This window comes from Geotrypetes seraphini, chromosome 7 (genome assembly GCF_902459505.1).
Source record: "Geotrypetes seraphini chromosome 7, aGeoSer1.1, whole genome shotgun sequence".
In the NCBI taxonomy this organism is placed as follows: domain Eukaryota; kingdom Metazoa; phylum Chordata; class Amphibia; order Gymnophiona; family Dermophiidae; genus Geotrypetes; species Geotrypetes seraphini.
In genome coordinates, this window is record NC_047090.1 from 33,969,302 (window position 1) to 33,990,813 (window position 21,512).

The 21,512-nt window shown below is 42.7% G+C and overlaps 1 protein-coding gene across 2 annotated transcripts in view; it reads left to right on the top strand.

Moving 5' to 3' along the window:
• The window catches only part of CEP290 (centrosomal protein 290), a 283,184-nt gene that overhangs the window by 243,119 nt on the left and 18,553 nt on the right, over window positions 1–21,512 (top strand). Inside the window, exons 49-52 of one of the 2 annotated variants that reach the window (XM_033953471.1) lie at window positions 7,785–7,926; window positions 10,456–10,529; window positions 13,702–13,787; window positions 18,079–18,188. In XM_033953471.1, the coding sequence (XP_033809362.1) occupies window positions 7,785–7,926; window positions 10,456–10,529; window positions 13,702–13,787; window positions 18,079–18,188 (412 nt within the window). Of the gene's footprint in view, window positions 1–7,784; window positions 7,927–10,455; window positions 10,530–13,701; window positions 13,806–18,078; window positions 18,189–21,512 lie in introns of both variants that reach the window. The other variant, XM_033953470.1, reaches the window with a different exon arrangement.

The following is a 21,512-nucleotide window of genomic DNA, read 5'->3' on the forward strand; positions in this document are numbered from 1 at the left end:
GTCCGACTCTAAAAAGTCTCAGGCTTTCCTCGATGCCCTAGACCAGTGATGGCTAACACTAGGAGTGTGTGGCGCAGTGGTTGGATCTACAGCCTCAGCACCCTGGGGTTGTGGGTTCAAACCCCACGCTGCTCCTTGTGACCCTGGGCAAGTCACTTAATCCTCCATAGCCCCAGGTACGTTAGATAGATTGTGAGCCCACCGGGACAGATAGGGAAAATGCTTGAGTACCTGATTGTAAAAACCACTTAGATAACCTTGATAGGCGGTATATAAAATCCTAATAAACTTGAAACTTGAAACTTTTCGAGCCCGAGTGCCCAAACTGCTGCACAAAACCAAAGAATTTCCTCAAAGTGCCAGCACGTCAATTAAACCTTAATAACAAGATTTTAGTATCTAAAAACTCTTTATAAAGTTGCCTGAACTATGTAACATCATTTTTAAAGGTTGGAATCTTTGTATTGTCAGAGAATCAATTTGATTCACAATCCTTTGGTTTTCATTTCAATTTATTGGCAATTTATAATGTTTTAATGATTTCATTCATGGGCCGAATACACACATACTTTTCTCTGTCGCCGCACTCTTTGACCAAAAGATTTGTAAGCCTGCAACCACGTCAAGGTAGACTCTTTCAGCAGCTCCCCTCCCTTCCCCTTACCTTTGTGGCCAAGTCAAAATGATCTACCAACAATAAAATTTTAAAAACACAAAGCACGCTGTACGCAGAGAAAATGTTAATTATCATTTATGTTCCGCGGGTTTTCAAAGAGGTCAAGGCAGATGTCTTTATGCAATGTCACCTCAGTAACAACTATACAAAAATAGACAAATATTCCCCCTCCCTTTTTACTAAACCACGATAGCGGTTTTTAGCGCAGGGACCTGCGCTGAATGCCCCACGCTGCTCTTGAAGCTCATAGGCTCCCTGCGCTAAAAAACGCTATTGCGGTTTAGTAAAAGGGGGCCATAGTGCAAAATATAGACAGCATATATAAATTCTCAAAACGGACACATTTTGATCACTAAATTGAAAATAAAATCATTTTCCTACCTTAGGTAATTTCATCAGTCTCTGGTTGCACTTTATTCTTCTGACTGTGCATCCAATATTTCTTCCCTTTTTTCAGCCTCCTGTATGCTTTCTCTCCTCCAGACCTCATTCCCTCCCCAAACTTTTTCTTTGTTTCACCCTGCCCCCTTCTTTCTTTTTCTCTCTCTCCATACCCCCTTTCATTCTGTATGTCTGTCTTTCTCTCTCTCTCCGTGCCCCATTTTTCCTTGTTTCACCCAGCCCTCTTTCTTTTTTTTTTTTTGGCTCCCTGTCCCCCCCTTTCTTTGTTTCTCCTTGCCCTCCCCTATGCCACCACCATTGGGAAAATGCTGCCACCGCCACTGGGGAATAGGCTGCCACTGCCGCTATCGGGAACAGGCCGGCGCCGAGTTCGCCCTGCTTCTCTTCCCCACGGGGCCGACCAACTCTCGCCACTCGACGTCAATTCTAACATCGGAGAGGACGTTCTGGGCCAGCCAGGCAGCGATTGGCTGGCCCAGAACGTCCTCTCCGACATCAGAATTGACGCGGGTGGCGAGAGTTGGTCGGCCCCACAGGGAAAAGCAAGGAGAACTTGGCACCGGCCTGTTCCCAATGGCGGCGGTGGCACTCAAGTGGCTAAAGAGATGCAGTTTGCCAGCCTAGGGAGAACACTGGAGGGTGGCCAGCTGTGCACCCCCTTGGGGCGTAAAACCGGGGCAGACCGCCCCCACCCCCACCTTGGTATGCCACTGTCTGTACCTCACTCCCTCCCTATGACCAAAAATTCTCCTTTCTTCTATTCCCTGTGTACACAACCATCTCTTTCCCTCCCTTCCTCTCTCCCAAGTCCTTGCCTTCTGTGTCCAAAAACACATTCCCTCCCCCACCTCAGCATCTCTTTCCCTCCCTTCCTCTCTCCCAAGTCCATGCCTTCTGTGTGCAAAACCCATTCCCTCCCCCACCTCAGCATCTCTTTCCCTCCTTTCCTCTCTCCCAAGTTCATGCTTTCTGTGTCCAAAAACCCATTCCATCCCCCACCTCAGCATCTCTTTCCCTCCCTTCCTCTCTCCCAAGTTCATGCTTTCTGTGTCCAAAAACCCATTCCCTCCCCCACCTCAGCATCTCTTTCCCTCCTTTCCTCTCTCCCAAGTTCATGCTTTCTGTGTCCAAAAACCCATTCCCTCCCCCACCTCAGCATCTCTTTCCCTCCTTTCCTCTCTCCCAAGTTCATGCTTTCTGTGTCCAAAAACCCATTCCCTCCCCCACCTCAGCATCTTTCCCTCCCTTCCTCTCTCCCAAGTCCATGCCTTCTGTGTCCAAAAACCCATTCCCTCCCCCACCTCAGCATCTCTTTCCCTCCCTTCCTCTCTCCCAAGTCCATGCCTTCTGTGTCCAAAAACCCATTCCCTCCCCCACCTCAGCATCTCTTTCCCTCCTTTCCTCTCTCCCAAGTTCATGCCTTCTGTGTTCAAAAACCCATTCCCTCCCCCACCTCAGCATCTCTTTCCCTCCCTTCCTTTCTCCCAAGTTCATGCCTTGTGTCCAAAACGCACTCCCTCCCCCTTTTGTGTTCCCCGTTTGTCTCCCAGCCCATCTTAGCAACTTTCTCAGCAAAATGTAGCTCGAGCCGCGTAGGCTTGTCTTCTATTTCCTGCCTGTCCCGCCGCGCACACATAGCAGATCGGAAATCTTCCCCGACTTCAGCGCTGACATCGGAGGGCGGGCTTTGCTTAAGCCCTCCCTCCGATGTCAGCGCTGACGTCGGGGAAGATTTCCGATCGGCTGTGTGAGTGGCAGGGCAGTCGGAGTAGAAGACGAGCCTCGCGGCTCGAGTTATATTTAACCCTGCGGGTCCCCCATCGTCCCTGTTCAGCTCTCTCCCCTGGTAGTACTGCCCTGATGGCGGCCCTGCGCGTGCCAGCTGCAAGACCTTCGCGTGCCACAGTTGGCACGCGTGCCATAGGTTCGCCATCGCTGCCCTAGACTTTGAGCAATCTCCCAAGGAATTTCTAAAGTTGACCGTCCACGACATCTTATGGGAAACTTTCTATAAAAACTGGGAGACTCCCTTCACTGTTCCCGGGGCCCCTCGCAAATTGGATAGCTTGTACCGGGTTATTCCAATCCCAGGGTTTGACAAACCTCAATTGCCCCACGAATCCCTCCTGGTGGAATCTACTTTGAAAAAGTCTCAGGGTTCCAGTGTATATGCCTCCACCCCTCCTGGCAGAGAGGGAAAAACCATGGATAAATTTGGTAAGCGCCTTTTCCAAAATGCCATGCTAGCCAATAGAGCCAACAACTACACCTTCCACTTCTCCTTCTATATGAAGCATCTGGTGCAACAGCTCTCCTCCTTACAGAAATACCTTCCTGAACGTAAGGTCCCTCTTTTCCAGCAACATATTTCCAGCCTCCTCCAACTCAGGAAATTCATGGTTCGCTCCATCTACGACTCATTTGAGCTGACCTCTCGCGCATCTGCCATGGCGGTGGCCATGCGACGTTTGGCATGGCTGAGAGTCTCTGACCTGGACATTAACCACCAGGACCGCCTGGCTAACGCACCTTGTCTGGGTGATGAACTCTTCGGAGAGTCCCTGGACTCAACAACCCAGAAACTCTCAGCACATGAGACCAGGTGGGACACTCTGATTAAACCTAAAAAGAAGACTCCACCTGCTCACACCTACAGACAGCAGTCTTCATACCAGCGCAGGTTCTCGGCCAGACCTCTCAACCCGCCTCAACAGCAGCCTCGCCGACCTCGTCAACAGCATCAATCTCAAGCTCGCTCACAGTCTCACCAACCTGCCAAGCCTCTCCCTCCGTCAAAACCATCTCAGCCCTTTTGACTTTTTCCTCCAGGGCATAGCCAGTCACCCACCATCATCGCCTCTTCCTCAGCCTATCGGAGGTCGCCTCCAAATCTTCCTCAGCCGTTGGGAGGTCATCACATCAGACCAATGGGTCCTCAACATCATTCGCCACGGCTACTCTCTCAACTTCCAGACTCTTCCACCAGACAATCCTCCCGTAGAGTCTGCTTCTCACTCCTCCCAAACCCCCCTCCTCCTGAGGGAGGTCCACTCTCTCCTTCTTCTCAATGCCATCGAAGAGGTGCCTCCGGACCAAAGGGGTCAGGGATTCTACTCCCGCTACTTCCTGGTTCCCAAGAAGACAGGAGACCTTCGTCCCATCCTCGATCTCAGGGACCTCAACAAGTGTCTGGTCAAGGAGAAGTTCAGAATGCTCTCCCTTGCCACGCTTTACCCTCTTCTCTCTCAACACGACTGGCTATGTTCCCTGGACCTCAAAGAGGCCTACACTCACATCCCAATCAATCCGACTTCACGTCGCTACCTACGGTTTCAGATACAGCACCGTCACTATCAGTACAAAGTGCTACCTTTTGGCCTCGCTTCATCGCCCAGGGTGTTCACCAAGTGCCTTATTGTCGTGGTGGCCTTCCTCAGGTCTCACAACCTCCAGGTGTTCCCCTACTTGAACGATTGGTTGGTGAAAGCACCTACGTCTCCACTTGTGCTACAAGCCACTCATCACACCATCTCTTTCCTCCATCTCCTGGGGTTCGAGATCAACTACCCCAAGTCGCATCTGCTTCCCACACAGCAACTTCAGTTCATTGGAGCAGTTCTCGACACCACACTAATGAGGGCGTTTCTCCCCTCCAACCGTCAACGGACCCTGCTCCACCTCTGTCGTCAGGTGCTCCTTCATCACTCCATTCCTGCCCGACAGATGATGGTCCTCCTGGGCCACATGGCCTCGACGGTCCATGTGCTTCCTCTGGCGCGACTCCACCTCAGGACACCTCAATGGACTCTTGCCAACCAATGGTCACAGACCACGGATCTTCTTTCTCATCCCATCTCTGTGACATCGTCTCTTCAGGAATCTCTTCAATGGTGGTTGAACTCCTCAAATCTTTCCAGGGGTCTACTCTTTCATCTACCCCCTCACTCCATGATCATAACCACGGATGCCTCCCCCTATGCGTGGGGAGCTCACCTGGGAGATCTACGCACCCAGGGACTCTGGACCCCTCAGGAGCGTCACCATCACATCAATTTCCTGGAACTCAGAGCCATGTTCTATGCTCTCAAGGCCTTCCAGCACCTTCTCTGCCCTCAGGTCCTTCTCCTGTGCACAGACAATCAGGTCGCCATGTACTACATAAACAAGCAAGGCGGCACCGGATCTCGCCTCCTTTGTCAGGAGGCTCTCAGCATCTGGACCTGGGCCACGGCCCGCAATCTCTTCCTCAAGGCTGTCTATATCCAGGGCGAACAGAACTCCCTGGCCGACAATCTCAGCCGCATCCTTCAACCTCACGAGTGGACTCTGGACCCTTCAACACTCCACTCCATCTTTGCTCGCTGGGGCACTCCGCAGGTGGACCTCTTTGCAACGCCTCACAACCATCAGCTACCCCAGTTCTGTTCCAGACTCTTCTCTCCTCATCGTCTGACCCCAGATGCATTCCTGCTCGACTGGACGGATCGGTTCCTCTATGCCTTTCCTCCACTACCTCTGATGTTGCGGACGTTATCCAAACTCCGCAGGGACAGGGCCACCATGATTCTCATCGCTCCTCGGTGGCCTCGCCAACATTGGTTCTCCCTCCTGCTTCAGCTCAGCTCCAGGGAGCCCATTCCTCTTCGTGTGTTTCCTACTCTACTTACGCAGCAACGTCAGTCTCTACTGCATCCCAATCTGTCTTCGCTCCACCTGACAGCTTGATTTCTCTCAGGCTGACCTCTCCAGAGAATCTGTCTCAGCCTGTCCGTCGCATTTTGGATGCCTCCAGGAAACCGGCCACCCTCCAATGTTACCATCAGAAGTGGACCAGGTTCTCCTCTTGGTGTCTACCGCATCATCACGATCCCACCTAATTAGCAGTGGAAACTGTACTGGACTATTTGCTCTCTCTGTCCGACGCTGGCCTCAAGTCTACCTCAATCAGAGTCCACCTCAGTGCCATCACTGCGTTTCATGAGCCTATCCTCGTAAAACCTCTCACGGCTCATCCACTGGTTTCCCGGTTCATGAGAGGCCTCTTCAATGTCAAACCACCTCTGAAGCCTCCTCCTGTCGTCTGGGACCTGAATGTGGTTTTATCAGCCCTCATGAAACCCCCTTTTGAGCCTCTTGCCACAACTTCGCTCAAACTTCTCACATGGAAGGTGCTTTTCCTCATTGCCATCACCTCTGCCAGGAGGGTTAGTGAGATGCATGCACTGGTCGCCGATCCACCGTTCACTGTTTTTCACCATGACAAGGTGGTTCTGCGTACCCATCCTAAATTCCTTCCCAAGGTGGTCTCGGCTTTTCACCTCAACCAGTCCATTGTGTTGCCTGTCTTTTTCCCTAAACCCCATTCTCATCCTGGGGAACAGGCGTTGCACACGCTGGATTGTAAGCGTGCCCTTGCATACTACCTTGACCGTACCAGGGCTCACCGCTCGTTCCCTCAGCTCTTTCTGACCTTCGATCCTAACCGTCTAGGTCGTCCTGTCTCTAAACGGACGCTTTCCAACTGGCTTGCTGCCTGTATTGCGTTCTGTTATGCTCGGGCCGGTCTCTCACTGGAAGGTGCTGTCACGGCCCACAGGGTCAGAGCTATGGCTGCTTCTGTAGCTTTCCTCCGTTCCATGCCCATCGAGGAAATCTGCAAGGCTGCCACTTGGTCCTCAGTTCACACGTTCACTACTCACTACTGTCTGGATGCCTTCTCCAGATGGGATGGACACTTCGGCCAATCTGTGTTACAAAATTTATTTTCCTAATGGCCAACCATCCCTCCTCCCTCTCTGTTAGCTTGGAGGTCACCCATGCCTTAAGAATACCTGCTTGTCCTGGGATAAAGCACTGTCCCTGGATAACAGGGACAGCAGGCAGATATTCTTACGTCCCACCCTCCTCCCCGGGTTGGCTTCTTAGCTGGCTTATCTTAACTGGGGACCACGCTCTCCTCCGTCGGGCGGGAAGGCACTCGCGCATGCGCTGTGCGGCCAACAAGAACTTTCTAGTTAAAAAGGTCCGTACCGGGGCTCCGTCGGTGACGTCACCCATGCGTTAAGAATATCTGCCTGCTGTCCCTGGATAACACCTGTTACGGTAAGTAACTGTGCTTTAGGGCTATGTCCATACATTTCTGTATGTATGTTAGCTGGCCTGGGTTTTCAGAATATCCATGAGGACAACCTTGGACATCAGTGCTTATCTTTATTTATTTATTCAATTTTCTATACCATTCTCCCAAGGGAGCTCAGAACGGTTTACATGAATTTATTCAGGTACTGGAACATTTTTTCCCTGTCTGTCCTAGCGGACTCACAATCTAGCTAAAGTACCTGGGGCAATGAGGGGATTAAGTGACTTGCCCAGGGTCACAAGAAGCAGCATGGGTTTGAACCCACAACCTCAGGGTGCTGAGTTTGTAGTTTTAACCCCCCCACACACACACATTTTTACAAAACTGCAAAAGCAGTTTTTAGCACAGGCTTTTGTGCTGAATGCTCTGCTCCCAACACTCATAGAACTCTATGAGCGTCAGGAGCAGCGCAGAGCATTCAGTGCACCAGCTGACACTAAAAACCGTTTTTGCGGTTTTGTAAAAGGGGATGATATCTTGAAAACCATTAATACATCTGTTCTGCTCACAAGGATGACCTTGTTTCAGACCTCTGCTGACTAAACAAGTACCATCATTATGTTTTAGGATGTATGAAGGTAAAATCAAAGAAATGGGAGCAGATCTTATAAGAAAAAATGAAAATATTGCAGCCCTTGAGCAACTTCTGAGAGAAGCAGCACAACATGAAAAGAAAATGAAGCAGGATATGCAAGAGCTAAACGATCAGGCAAGTAAAGTTATAGGCCATAAAATGTCAATAGTTAGAAACAGATGTATATTGGTGGTGTTGCATTCCACTGATGTGATGGGGCCATTTCTTGGTATTCAGTGGGTCGTCAAAGCTTAGAAATAATTTAAACACAGGAAATGATAGATTTCCCTCTATCATTATCCATGTAGACAGAAAAACAATGGTATGAGTGTCATTAAATGGGATGAATGCATTCTGCAATCTATGTTCATCGTAAACATGCAAAATAGCCATTTGCAGTTACCAATGTCTGTGACTTTAAATATATCATTCGTAGTAGTGTAATAAACAATTAGCCAATTTTATGTCATCCAGAAGATGTCAACATTTTCTTTTAATACAAGAAAAATGTCAAGACCTCACTGTTGGGATTCATTTTCAAAAGAAAAAAACACCCAGAAATGGCATAAAGTAGCATTTGGACGCTTTATTTGCTATATAACGTCCACATTGACATTTTTTTTTAGTACATTTTAGTACATTTGTTAGCTGGTTTTCTATGCTGTTTGTCTGAAGTGCATCTAAATCTCAAGGGGGTGTGTTTTGGGCGGGATTAGAACAAACTTATGATTTGGAAGTTTTTCTGCACCATTGCAGAAAATGTCCAGGGAAAAACTTGGACATTTGAGGTTAGACCTATTTCAATAGTGAATAAATGCCAAAGAGATGTCAAACTGACCAGTTGACTGCTGGAGGCATGAAGGCATGGATCCCCTTTCTCCCCCGATGCTTACTAACTTACTCCCACTCCCAAAGATGTGAATGAAACAGCCTCTATGACAGTTTCAGATGTTATAGCCAGTCTTATTAAATCAGCAAGCAGGTTTCTGGTGGTTGGTGCAGTGGAGGAGACCCATAGCCCACTCTTAATTAGTACACTTGTAGAAAGTGTGAGCTCATCTAAAACCTATTATACCTATATATAGGTCCCGTCTGCAGGAATAAGGGCTATTGGGGAAGTACAGTAAGTTGTGGGTGAGCTTTGGAGGGCTCCCTATACAATGTAAAGGGGTTATGGTGAGATGTGTACCTGGGACTTTTTGAGTGAAGTTGGGATGTCTGTGTGGCCAGTCTGCTAAGAATTCTGGCACCTCCTGTGATCCATTGGTTGTTTTTGTGCATTTTTTATTTAACCTTTTTTTTATGGTACATAAAGATAGATAAACAACAAACAAAGAATCTCAAAGCTTCACCAAAGAAAAGGAAAAACCACAAACAAATACCAGCAAAGTGGAGTTGATGAACTGGCAAGTCCCAGGTTTATTAACAACAAATAAAGGTTAAAAGCAATCAATACACACAATTGTGGCTGGCACTAGTCCAACAGAGGTAACAAATAGTTCCAGATCGCAATAGAAGGGACGTTCCGAGCCATCTTTTTCTAAGCGTTTTATGCATTTGTCCGTATTCTGATTCAGATTCTTGGTTTCAGCAATGGACTCCTGATGAAGGCATTCATATATACCAGGGATCTCAAAGTCCCTCCTTGAGGGCCACAATCCAGTCGGGTTTTCGGGATTTCCCCAATGAATATGCATTGAAAACAGAGCATGCACATAGATCTCATGCATATTCATTGGGGAAATCCTGAAAACCTGACTGGATTGCAGCCCTCAAGGAGGGACTTTGAGACCCCTGATATATACCGAAACACAGACTGTGTAGGGCAGTGGTTCCCAACCCTGTCCTGGAGGACCACCAGGCCGGTCGGGTTTTCAGGATAGCCCTAATGAATATGCATGGAGCAGGTTTGCATGTCTGGCACCTCCATTATATGCAGATCTCTCTCATGCATATTCATTAGGGCTATCCTGAAAACCTGACTGGCTTGGTGGTCCTCCAGGACAGGGTTGGGAACCATTGGTGTAGGGTCCTTTGGTCACATTCATCAACTGAAGTCCATTCTACTGCTACACCATTTGCCAGTGGACTTGTTGCATTTGGAGTCATGTGCCGGTATAACCAGTAGTAACTGAAGATGATATCTGGAACTATTTGTTACTCCATTGGACTAGTGCCAGCCACAATTGTGTGTATTGATTGTTTTTAATCTTTATAAACTTTGCCAGTTCATCAACTCCACTTGTTTGCCAGTTCATCAACTCCACTTTGCTGGTTTTTGATTGCCGGTATTTGTTTGTGGTTTTTCATAAAGATAGATGCAATGAGGACAAATACATCTAGGAAAGGACCATTTTTTGGAGAGAAAAAAAAATTAGACTTTGTTCTGGTTTGAAAATGGTGATTTTCTCTACTGGATTTTTAGATGTTTTTTCCAAAACATCCAAAATCTGATTTAGACGTCATATTTAAAATGCTCCTCTTTGTATAATATATTTGATCCATTCCAGGTTTTACAGTAAGTTTTGTTTGGAATTTCCTAGACTTTTTTTCATCTGCATAAAATTTGTTCTTTAGTTGTACTATACCATGTTCTGTTCACTAATAAAGACATTTTTTAAAAATTGGAAGCTCTTCTAAAATGAGTCTCTTTAACATGAAAAGGTTGAGCTGCTCAAATGCTTTCCAGAAGATGCAAAGACAGAGGAAGGCCTTGCCAGAGAACTTCAGCTGGTCAGGTAAAATGGTAGTTTAGTTTTGATACAGTGTTATATACATGTGTATTCTCTACAGACAAATAGGAGAGATGCAGGCACACTTGTTGGTAAAATCCTCAGACTGATCCTGTAGGTCGGTGCTCTTCCCTAGCAATAGTAAGCTTTTGACTTACTGAGCATGTGCAGCGACTCCCATCTTTGGTGGATCGTCCCCTTGATACTTTTTTTTTTTTTTCTTCAGTCACTCCTATAAGGTTGCAGCTCTCCCCCCCTCCCCCCCACACACACACTCATCCAAGAAGATGATCAAGGGCTAATCCATTTCTCCAAACTTTAGCCAATATAACCAGCAGGCTAAAGTGCCACCGTGGCTCCCCTCAGCACTTCCTCCGCAGTCTGATGCAGTCAACAACGTTTCTACACGACGACTGAATGACACACTCCCTTCCCCCTAAGCCCAATGAGAGAGGTAAGCTGACATTCTCTAACATCACCAATTCAAGGCTGTATGGCAGATTCTCAGCTCAGCGCACCATTGGCTAGAGATCTCGCTCTCTCCCTGCAAACTCCTGTTTCAGCCCACTGGGGGAGGACAGCTGATGTACCCCAACATCAACAGCTTGAGGCTGGATTTGTCAGGCCAGAGTTGGGAACAGTAGGTCAGTTTCTTCACACTGCCTCCAAAGCACTAGTAAGACTACTGCAGGCCCAGCTTTGGCCTTGCAATCCTTTCCCTCATCTACCAAAAAGCCAATGACGGTAAGTCTTCCCAACAACCTAAGGGAAAGGAAAACCTCTTGCGGTACCCAGATTAATTCTAACTGACTTAGTTGAATTTTAACCCAAAAGTTCTACCTCGAGGAATCTAGGGATTCGGCATATGTTTCTGCCATAACATGTATGTTTCAGTGTACAGATGTTTTTCCTAACCTATGGATCTTTGTACTAAAAGGCACGTGAACAGAATTGTCCCTCTTATACCTCCCATTTGATATCTTGAGGATACTTAATTCATTCTGATCAAAAGCAGCATCTCTAAATTACAAAATTAGTGAGGAAGTTTTCTACAGTAAGTTTTCTACAGTACAGTACTTTAAAATTAATAATTTGCATATTTGATCTCTTTGGTTGACCTTAGATCTGTCAAAGCACACATAACAATGTTTTGCAAAATAGATTAATCTGAGTATCATTTGTATAAACCTGTAAGATGGCAGATTCTGAATTTTAATATTTCCGACTATTTTGCCCATGTGATCTTTATGTGCTCAAGATCAGTGGTTCCCAACCCTGTCCTGGAGGACCACCAGGCCAATTGGGTTTTTAGGATAGCCCTAATATGCATGGATAAACACATATGCATGGAGCAGATTTGCATGCCTGTCACTTCCATTATATGCAAATCTCTCTCATGCATATTCATTAAGGTTAGCCTGAAAACCCGATTGGCCCGGTGGTCCTCCAGGACAGAGTTGGGAACCACTGCTCTAGATGTAACATGTTGGTTTTATTCAGGTATCTTAGCACCTTCTCAGCCTTTTGTATAGAATACTGCAGCCTAATTACAGCAGCCACAAAAATCTGCTCTCTCCTGCTGCACCCCTGCTCTAGGTCCTCCAGATATATATTTAGCAGGGCCACATTCAAAACAAACAAACAGATCCTCAGAACTCTGCAGAGAACCATGTTTATTACTAGCAATCTTCATCAAATCCTTGACTTTTAGTTATTCACCTCCTAAACAGCAACAGCATGAAATTATCCTTATCAAGGTTTTTTTTCTATTAAAAAAAGGCAAGAACTTCAACTTTATTTAAGGGACTTATATTCAAAGTGGTTTACATACAAGTACTCAAGCATTTTCCCTATCTGTCCCAGTGGGCTCACAATCTGTCTAATGCACCTGGGGCAGTGGAGGATTAAGTGACTTGCCCAGGATCACAAGGAGCAGCATGGGATTTGAACCCACAACCTCGGGGTACCGAGGCCGTAGCTCTAATCATTGTGCCACACTCTCCTGCAATATAGTATCAGGAGTGAGCCAAGTATAGAACAATGAAGTCATTGTGACATCACTGATAAGGTTGGCTTTTATTGGTTGAATGAGCAATTATGACATCAGGGAAAGGGATTGGGACTTGTATACTACCTTTTTGTAGTTCTACAACCACACTCAAAGTGGTTTACATACAGGTACTCAAGCATTTGTCCTTATCTGCCCCAGTGGGCTCACAATCTATCTAATGTACCTAGGGCAATGGAGGATTAAGTGACTTGCCCAGGGTCACAAGGAGCAGCAGGGGTTTGAACCCACATCCTCAGGGTGCTGAGGCTGTAGCTCTAACCACTGCACCACGCTCTCCTCCCACTAAATACCCTGCAACAATGAATAGAAGATATTTTTCTAGCTATTCTTAATTATGCACTACCACTTGTACGAACAATCTTGCACTACCTACTTATGAATTGTTACTGACCCTCAACTTACCAGTTACCAAATACATTCTTTAATTAATCCACCTTCAAAGAACTGATAGTTAGATTATAAAAGACAAGAGCCACCAGGCCATCAATACTCTCATCTTCCTCATCCCTCTTATGATTTTTTTTTATTTTTTTTTGGGGGGGGGGTGAAGAATCAAAATCACAAAGTTCCTCCAAGAACGAGGCCAAAGCTGCTGGACTCTATTGGCAAGGACATCTCCTAAGGAACTAGGTTAGCTCTTAGGATACTGGCAAGTCACCACCAAAGACTTCAATACCAATATTCTATTCTCCTTTAATTTGAAGATGCTACACATTATACAGCACTGTTTCAAAATGCTGCACTTCCCTCCTCTGATGCCTGGCCCTCCCTCCTTGCAGCAACTGGCCTATGAAGCAACTGGCACCTGGCACCCTGCAAATGTAGCCGTAGGGTAGCTGCTGACCAGAGTCTTACCTGGTCCATAGGTTAAGCTGTCTCTCTTCATACTATTTCACTTCAACCTTTCCACAGTAGAAGGTTTCTAATATATATTTGCAATTTTCAAGCAGATCACAACCTATATTTTGTAATGTAATATAATAAATTTCAGGGTTCTGCTTATTTTTCCTTAAAATGGAAAAGTGCAGCATAGATGAAGTACTAATACCGGACATTCATATATCCTTAATTTCACTGTGTATTTCCTATTTTATTATTATGCTTCAGATTAACCAATAACCGTTTAGAAAAGGAGAAAGCACAACTTGTTCACCAGATGGAAGAATACAGGCATCAGATTGGTGTGTCTACAGGTAGAATTACAACCACTGGTAATACCTTTTCATATATATATATATATATTTTTTTTAATATTCTTTATTCATTTTCAAATCTTGCAACAAGTGTACAATATTCAATCAATTAATTCGTACAAAATCACTTGACATTCTTAACATTATTATTATTATTAAATATATATGAAAGAGACCCCACCCACACCCAATCCCATATATTAAAATGAGATGATAGAACTGTTCCTACTTCACTATAAGACTTGTGAATAAGATTTCATTTCTGGAACATGCTCATTTTTCCATTTAGGCTTAACGTTCCCCTGCGCCATGTGGCATTTCAACAGGTAGGGATCGAATGGATATGGAGTGGTGGCTGGCAGATTTCACATTTACTTTGAGCAGCAAACAGCAGATAAAGACATGCATGGTTCATCTAGTCTGCCCAATAAGGCAACCAGAGTAGAGAATGACACGGTGACAGAATTCATCACCATTTCCGTCCCCACGGGAAACCATCCCCATGTCATTCTTTAAGCAGAGAGGGAAGAATCAGAGTATGAATGGGCCCAGCCACTGACCTTCAAGCTTTGCATTGAAGAATGTTGGTGTAGAAGGACTGAGGTTGAGATAGACACTAGAGAATGACACCGGATGGTTAGAACATAAGACCATAAGCGTTGCCATACTGGGACAGACTGAAGGTCCATCAAGCCCAATATCCTGTTTCCAGCAGTGGCCAATCCAAAGAGTAGCAACATTCCAGAGCTGAGATTGTGATATCATAATATTTAAAACTGACATTTGATCTACCCATTACTGCACTAATAATAACAAAAGAATCTCCAATATGACCACCTATTAACTCTCTTACAAACCACTCCACCCTCAACAACCCGCTAAATGTTCTTAAGATCTACAACTTACCTCTCTAGCTAATCATTGTAACTCTGTTTTTTAAATTAACCTTTTGTAATCCGCCTTGAACCGCAAGGTAATGGCGGAATAGAAATCCCTAATGTAATGTAATGTAATGTAATAATGCCTCATTCTACCAATGCCTAAGAGCCAACCTCATCAGTGATGTCACAGTGGGTTCATTATCCTATACTTGGCTCACATAAGAATCAGAGTATGAATGGGCTCAGCCTCTGACCCTCAAGCCTTGCATTGAAGAATGCTGGTGTAGAAGGACTGAGGTTGAGAGAGACACTAAAGAACGACACAGGATGGTTTCCCATAGTTATCAGTAGGGACAGGAACGGTGATGAATTCTATCACCGTGTCATTCTCTAAACCAGAGCCACTCCATCATGACCAATTACTGGCATAACAAATAGGGTAGTCACACAATCATAGAAGAGTGGATTTATAATTTTGGATAGCCATGTTTATTGTCAATACTGTGAATAAACCATCAATCCAATAATATTGCAAACTGACATTTTACTCACTATCAACCCTTCTCTCCCTGTGTCACAGACAGTAGAAGTCTGTCCTGCCTTGCATTGGTTCTACTTTCCAATCACTGGAGTTGTGCCATCAAAGCTCATTCCTTCCCATCCATAATCCAGGTCACAGACCTTAAGTCTACCCTATTTTGTCATATTAGAGACACAGACCATAGAAATCTGCTCAGTACTAATCTAATCTAAATCTTAGATTTATATACCAGATCATCTCCTAAAATTAGGAGCTCGATTCAATTTACATAATTAGACTGCAAAACAGGGATCTATCTTCATTCTTTAGAACTATTACCTAAAAAATGCTGGAACAAGACAATTTTCAAAGTCTTGCAGACCTTACTTCCCTGCTACTGGGATTGCTATCTAAGCACAGACAAGCTTTTGTTTTGATTCCATCCTTTTAACATATAAGGATTCTTTGTGTTTATCTCGCTCATTTCTGAGTTTTGTCACCGTTCTCATCTCCACCACATCTCCCGATGAGGGCATTCCTGGCATCCACTACCATATCCTTGAAAATGTACTTCCTGACACTACTTCTGAGTCTACTATCCTGTAATTGCAGTCCAAGTCCTCTAGTTCTACTGCTTTCCCTTCTCTGGAAAAGATTTGTATTTTAAGAACATAAGTATATTTATACTGGGTCAGACCAATGGTCCATCTTGCCTGACTATTCTGTTTCCAATAATGGCCAATCAAGGTCACAAGTACCTGGTAGAAACCCAAATAGTAGCAACAATCCATGCTACCGATCCCAGGGCAAGCAGTGGCTTCCCCTATATCTACCTCAATAACAGACTATGGACTTTTCCTCCAGGAACTTGTCAAACCTTTTTTTTTTTTAACCCAGCTACACTAATACCACATCCTCCAACAATGAGTTCCTGAGCTTAACTATTCTGTGAAAGATTAAGGAGTTTTACCTCAGTAAGCCTACTGTTGTCCCGCTAGGCTGCAGGGGTCGATAAACAGGTATGGGAGAAACTACCTGTCCCAGAATGCAGAGCTTTACAGCTCAGTGCTGAGACTTATTAAGAAATTAATTCAACCATGCTAAGTCAGAGAGGTGAGACTTGTGCAGAAAGAAAGATATATGCATAGCTTAGTAATTCAAGGAGAGGTCCCAGGGAGAGAAACTTCCAGCTTTCCCTGGCCGTGGGCTGAGGCAGAGGCCTTGGAAGCTGAGTGAAGCAGAGTGGTTCAAGTGAGTGAAGACTGTTAAGTGAAAGTAGGGTTACCATATGAATCCAGAAAAAAAAGAGGATAGATTGAGATATCTGGGTTTTACTTCCAAGTTTATTAAGAATTTGTTGAAAGCAATGGAAATAAAACCCAGATGTCTTAATCCATCCATCTTTTCCTGCAGTCATATGGTAATCCTAAATGAGAGGATTGTTCTCTGCTTAGTTGAGGTAAGCCTCTAATCCATTGAACTTGTGGACTGGTGTTCCCTATCTGGCTAGAACTAGACCTTGAACTCAGTGGACTGTACTAGGAGCAGGACAGCTGTGAATGAAGGAGGACAAAGGTTCTAACACAGAATTGTATTTTCTTTTGTGCTTTAAAATGTAGAACTGTTCCGTGTGTGTGTGTGTACATATTTTTTGAGTGAAAAAATATTTTCTCCTATTGGTTTTAAAAGCATTTCCCTGTAACGTCTTTGTACTATTTTCTGAAAGAGTAAAAGATTAATTCACTTTTACCTGCTCTGCACCACTCAGGATTTTGTAGGCCTCAATCATATCCCCCCTCAGCTATCTTCTCCACGCTGAAAAGCCCGAACCTCTTTAGCCTTTCCTCAGAGAAGTTCCTTCCCCTTTGTAATTTTAGTCACTCTTCTTTACACCTCTTCTAATTCTGCTATATCTTTTTGAGTGGCAGCGCCCAGAATTGAATACGATACTCAATGAGCAGTTGCACCATTATAATATTCTTTGTCTTATTTACCATTCCTTTCCTAATAATTCCTAACATCTTGTTACACTTTTACTACTCATTTATTTCTAAAATGCTGCCAAATATAGGGGAGGGAAACAAAACTTTGTATAGGTTATATTTTCAGATCTGTGTGTTTTTTTGCATGAAAAAATGCATGCAATGTAAACTATGTGTGTGTCCTTTCTACTTGTGAAAATATATGCACTTCACCAAAAGAGTGGTGGATCATTGGAACGAACTCCCACTGCAGGTGATTGAGGCCAGCAGCATATCAGATTTTAAGAGAAAATGGGATATTCACGTGGGATCTCTAGGGGAGTAAAGTCAGGGGGCGGATATTTTGGTATGGGCAGACTTGGTGGGCTATAGCCCTTTTCTGCCGTCATTTTTCTATGTTTCTATTCACAGGTATTGAGTGTGGGCAATTCTTCCATTCTGTTTGACAGTTAATTCAAATGAAAATTTGCATGCACGTGTAGTCATAAGAACATTTTTTTCTTAGTGTTTGTTAAAGCACAGGGGTCAGTTTTCAAATACATCTAATTTAAATGTTAATATAATGTGTATGGTTGGGTATGTACAGTACTTTTCAATATACGAGCATTAACAAAGCAAAATACTTTTTGTGTGGCTTTAATGGCTAATGGCTTTAATGTGATCAATCTTTCCATTCTTGTTTCACTATGCCAAAATCTAAGACTCAAACTTAAGATTTTATTTTTTATTTGTAAAAAAAGAGAATACACAGGACCTATGTGTAGCCCATCGTTGCTTATTGAAAAATTACTATGATTCAATATTCTTGCTTATATCATATTTCTATTTAACTTTTTCAAATACTTGTCATTCTAGTCCCGATTTTAAGTGGCAAATCTTTCTTTTGTACCATGCTTCTTGTTTGAAAGGTTATGATGAATTGCTAGAAAAAGGCAGAAAGCATGATAAACTAATGGAAGATGTTGTGAATCTAGAAATCCAAGGGAAAACATCAAACATGGAAAAAGAAGCATTAAAGGTAAGATTTTTCCTTACCTTCAAAGCTAGATTTGGACTTCCTGATTACCTTAATTCCTTGACCATACCCCACATACCATCTAGGATACTCTGCTCATTAAACTTCTCCCCCTCCCATATTTGTACATTTAGAATGCATAAGACACACCCCTTTTTTCTTTAGATCCCTAGTCCTTGAATTCCTTGCCCCTAACCATCCACAACAAATCTCAAGTTAAAAACTTCAAAATTGCAATTAAAACTTGGCTTCTTAACCAGGCTTTTCCTGATGAAGTTGGAGGTCTCTCTAGGCACCATCATTAGCCGGTTTCTGTTCCCCTTCCCTCTGTTCCTCCTCTCCCCTTTCTCCACTGTGTCTGTCAAAAGAATGATCTGATTGTCTTTCTTCTTTAAAACAAATTGTGGTTATTTTCTATCTGTATTAACTTATTTAGACTGATGCTGATGATATTTTGCTTTATTTGAGAAATCCAGAGTCTACCTTATCTTCTTTATTGGAATTAATTGATAAGTTTGGCAAATTTTCAGGTTATAAAATTAATTGGAATAAATCTGAAATTATACCCTTGAATGTTTACTGTGTAAAAGGATTATTTGATATTTTTCCATTCATATGGAAAGAAGAAGGATTTAAATATCTAGGCATTCAAGTTAAAAAAACAATTGAAGATACTGTAAAAGAAAATGAAAAATATGTATTAAAAAAAGTAACGGAGTTATGTGAACAATGGAACCCATTACATATATCTTGGTGGGGCAGAGTTCAAACTATTAAAATGATGATGTTGCCTGTGGTTTGCTACCAAATGAGTATGATACCTATTTATTTTCAGGGGTCCTTTTATAAGAAGCTTAATAGAATTTTAACAAAATTTCTTTGGCTTGGTAAAACACCTAGAATAGCTTTAGTAACCTTACAAAAATCAATTAAGGAGGGAGAGGTAAATTTTCCAAATTTCTATAGGTACCATCAAGCCTATATTCTACGTCAGGGTATGTATTGGATCCTCCCAGAACTTATAGATAATGCACCAGATTGGTTATATTTGGAATGGCGCCTTATGTTTCCCCTAAATTTAGTTCATTTACCAAGTATTAATATACCTAAAAGATACAGAGAAAATAAAATAATAATGGATACTTGGAAAACATTGAGATTTATTGATAAATTAACACCCATCCCAATATATAAATCAACTAATCAATCCATATGGATAAACTCCAAGATCAAAGTAGGCGGAGCTCAAATCCTTTGGAAGAACTGGATTATTGCAGGAATTAGATCTCTAGATGATATTATTTCAGAAGGTAAACTGCTGGATTTTTCACAATTGCAACATAGATTTGGTCTTAATAAAACACAAAGTTTTAAATGGTTGCAATTGAAGCAGGCCATTCAGGTTGGGTTCCCTGAATGGAAATCATTAAACAATCAATATAGTTTAAAGTTCTTATGCTTTAAAGCAGACTTCCTAGGACATCAAGCCGCATTGTGGTATAAATTAATATCTGGATATTTGAATAAAAAACCAAAAAATGGTCTAAGAGACATTTGGAGCATTGAGATTGGACATCAAATTAATGCATCTCAATGGCCACTAATTTGGTCTTGGAGAATGGGATGTACAGTGTCAGCGTCTATGAGACAAACATGGTTCTTTTTATTACATAGAGCTTTTTGGACCCCTACTCGTTTACAAAAACTAGACAGTTCTAAGTCTAATAGATGCTGGCACTGTAATCTAGAACCAGGGACATTAGATCATTTATTATATCATTGTCCTTATATTAAAATATTTTGGAATTCAATTTGGCCACAAATTAATAAATTAATGGAAAATCATATTGCAATATCATATGATACAATTTTATTTGGAACAATGATGAGAAAAAAAAGTCAAATTTCACCAGAAAATAATAAACTTTTATTAATTATGACAGGGGTTGCCATTCAACATATAACTAACAATTGGAAAAATTACAACAACCTAAACTACACATTTTGGTGGAATACAATATGCCATGTTTTTAAAATGGAAAGAACAATAGCAATACAAAAGGGGACATATAATAAATTTATAAAAATATGGGGGCCATTGACAAAATACTGTAATGATTAAATAATAGAATACTTTTTCTTCTTTTCTTCTTTTAGAGATTTTTTTTTTTTATGACACACATATAGGGGGGGTAAGGAAAACAATTTATATATATATATTATAATATATGATACAAAATGTAACAAATGATAAAAAAATAATAGAAGGGTGGGGGGAGGGAAAATGAATAAAATTTATCCAGAATATATTGTATTAGATATAAATATGTTATTGAATAATTATCAATTGTATTCTAATATGTTGTATACTTTTATAAAATTTGAAAATATTATATTAAAGCAATAAAAGGGTGGGGGGAGGGTGAAGGGGAAAATCAAATTCAGACATACATTGTGTTAGATATAAAAGTGATACCATGCATTTATCAAATGTATTTTATTATTATGTACACTTTTTGTAAAATTTGAAAATAAAAATATAATGGAAAAAAAAAAAAAACTTATTTAGACTGTAAACTGCTATGCTCTGTTCTTTTACAGTTAATAGCAGTATAGTAAGTACTAAATAAATATTACTGATAAGTTTGACCAAAAAATTAAGTACGGTTCTTCGCTAATCTGAAACCAGATGGCATACTATACCTTATTCTAATCCCTACTTTTCTTATTCTGCCAAATCACTCTAGACCATCTGCTGGAGATAGATAAATACCAATTAGTTCCAGGCTTCAGCTTCTCTTATTCTGGTGATGTCATTGGAAATTATTATGTTTCTATATCTCCATCTGCAGCTCAAGGGTTATAACCCCACTGGTTTGGACTGGTTTAGCTAAAAGATCAATAAAATGGCAGTGGTAGGAAATCTGCTGTACTAACAGCTGAAACCAGAAAAAATAAAGAGGCTGTTGTCTTGGAGAAGGGAAATGAAAACAGTGCTTCCTGGTAAGGGCTGGCTCTTAGGTTTCCAGCAAAGGGCAATGAATATGGGAAACTACAAGTAATAACTCCATCTATGATGTCTGCTATATATGGCTACCACCTCTAAACACAGCCAAGCTGCCCTACTCTAGATCTGATGTCATCACTAAGGTCAGAGCCGTAATTCACCCCCTTCCCCCAGTACCAATGCTTTCCAAGCATAATGGCAACATGTATTCCCTATAAGCTAGCATACTGTCACTCATGCCACTGTGCATGTACACTAATTAATCCCTTAGCTAGAGGTCAGTGTTTCACTTGCTAAAGCCTAGGGCAGAAATTTGGTAA